The following is a 1650-nucleotide window of genomic DNA, read 5'->3' as shown; positions in this document are numbered from 1 at the left end:
TTGTTAAAGTCAAGAAGAAGAACCATTTCTGCCTTCTCTACACCTAGCATGTACCCTCCCATTGGCTGTGTCCTGTTAACACCAATCCAACTATTCTAACGAGGCAATTACATACATTCAATACCCAACAGTATCCAAAAACAAGTTAAGTGATTGAAAAATACCGGGAAAGTTCAAGACGATAGCTAAATACATTCCAAAGCCTAAAAATTTATAAAAAAATTCAATACAAGCACATGATCTAACCATGTGCAACACACCCCACCTTGAATCATTGAGATCCAAATGAATACTGAACATAAAACATGGTAAAAAACAAAAGAAAAAATAATCCAATGACATAGTTACACAGTTCCCTCAAGAAGAACTAGCTTCGTAATTGATCTTGTGAAACTAGAACACCTCGTACGAATTTTGGCTGATTGTACACGCCTATCGTTACCTTGAAATACCTCCTCTACTACACACATAGGACAAAACCCTCGAGGAGTGTTCTCCCCCAAGAACCTAGACTAAGGTGCCTTCCTCAAGATTGGCCTTTTTTTTTGTGCCATTTTGCTCGGACTTGCAAATGTGGCAGATATTCCTTTAACCAACGCCTCCAAAAAGTATTGGCCAAATGCTGAACCTGCCGCCACCTACGCCTATACATATCACACACACTGAAGACTCCAGGAGGTAAAGCAACATTTTCAGACAACATAAGCAAATGGTTGGGTGTTAAATGAGAAATATCAAGCGTATCATTACTTACCTTGGTGATGGGACGCCTCTTTACTACAAACTCCACCTTGCAAAACAAAGTTTCCAAGCCCTCATCAGAGTCTGCACTCAGTACCCATAAATCTAACAAGAACTTTCCTTAGAGTGCGAATCAGGCGCTCCCATACTCCTCCCATATGCGAAGCAGCTGGAAGATTGAAATGCCACTCCAAATTGACATCAAGACCGTACTCATGAAGAACCCTTTGATTTAAATCCTTGAAACTTCTTGAAATCTGAGCCTGGCTCCCAGCAAAATTAGTCCCATTATCTGACCAAACACTCTTGGGTACGCCACGCCTAGCTGCAAAACGTCTAAAGGCATTCAAGAAACTATCGGTCTCCAGTGTATTGAGCTTATCCAAATGCACAGCACGAGTGTTCATACACGTAAAAAGACACCCATAGCGTTTCACTTCAACTCTCGCCTGTTTTATCAAAAATGGCCCAAAACAGTCCACTCCAATGTAGGTAAATGGCCTGTTACTGAACTCAAGCCGTTCTGATGGTAAATCTGCCATCTTTTGAGAACATGGTTTTGCAAACATTCGTCTATAGAATATACACCCATGAGCAACTCTTTTGACAACACTACACATACTAGTAACCCAATACTTTTTACGAATCTCACAAGTGACCCATTCAGTTCCTCAATGTGCAATATTGTGGAAATCATTGGCAATGAGCTTGGCAATCGGATGATCATGGGGAATCAGATATGGACTCGAAAATCTTCGGACACTCTTGCACGTTTCAGCCTGCCTCCAACTCTAATTACTCCATCACTATCAAGAACTGGATCTAGAGAACCTATAGTACTAGACTTACCAACACCACGCCCTTCTGACAATGACTTAATCTCACTGGCATAATGTCGATGCCGAACAT

At 41.2% G+C, this 1650-nt stretch overlaps 1 protein-coding gene across 1 annotated transcript; it reads right to left on the bottom strand.

Moving 5' to 3' along the window:
* Positions 1–818: 818 nt before the first annotated feature.
* LOC137654023 (uncharacterized) lies at positions 819–1650 on the bottom strand. Its single transcript, XM_068387658.1, has 2 exons — positions 1591–1650; positions 819–1283 (listed from the first exon to the last, which is right to left on the bottom strand). The coding sequence occupies exons 1-2, from the start codon at positions 1648–1650 to the stop codon at positions 819–821; spliced, it is 525 nt and encodes a 174-aa protein (XP_068243759.1).

The sequence above is a fragment of the Palaemon carinicauda genome, chromosome 15 (genome assembly GCF_036898095.1).
Source record: "Palaemon carinicauda isolate YSFRI2023 chromosome 15, ASM3689809v2, whole genome shotgun sequence".
Classification (NCBI taxonomy): Eukaryota; Metazoa; Arthropoda; class Malacostraca; order Decapoda; family Palaemonidae; genus Palaemon; species Palaemon carinicauda.
The sequence above is the reverse complement of the archived record's forward strand: the minus strand, read 5'-3'. Positions and strand labels throughout refer to the sequence as shown.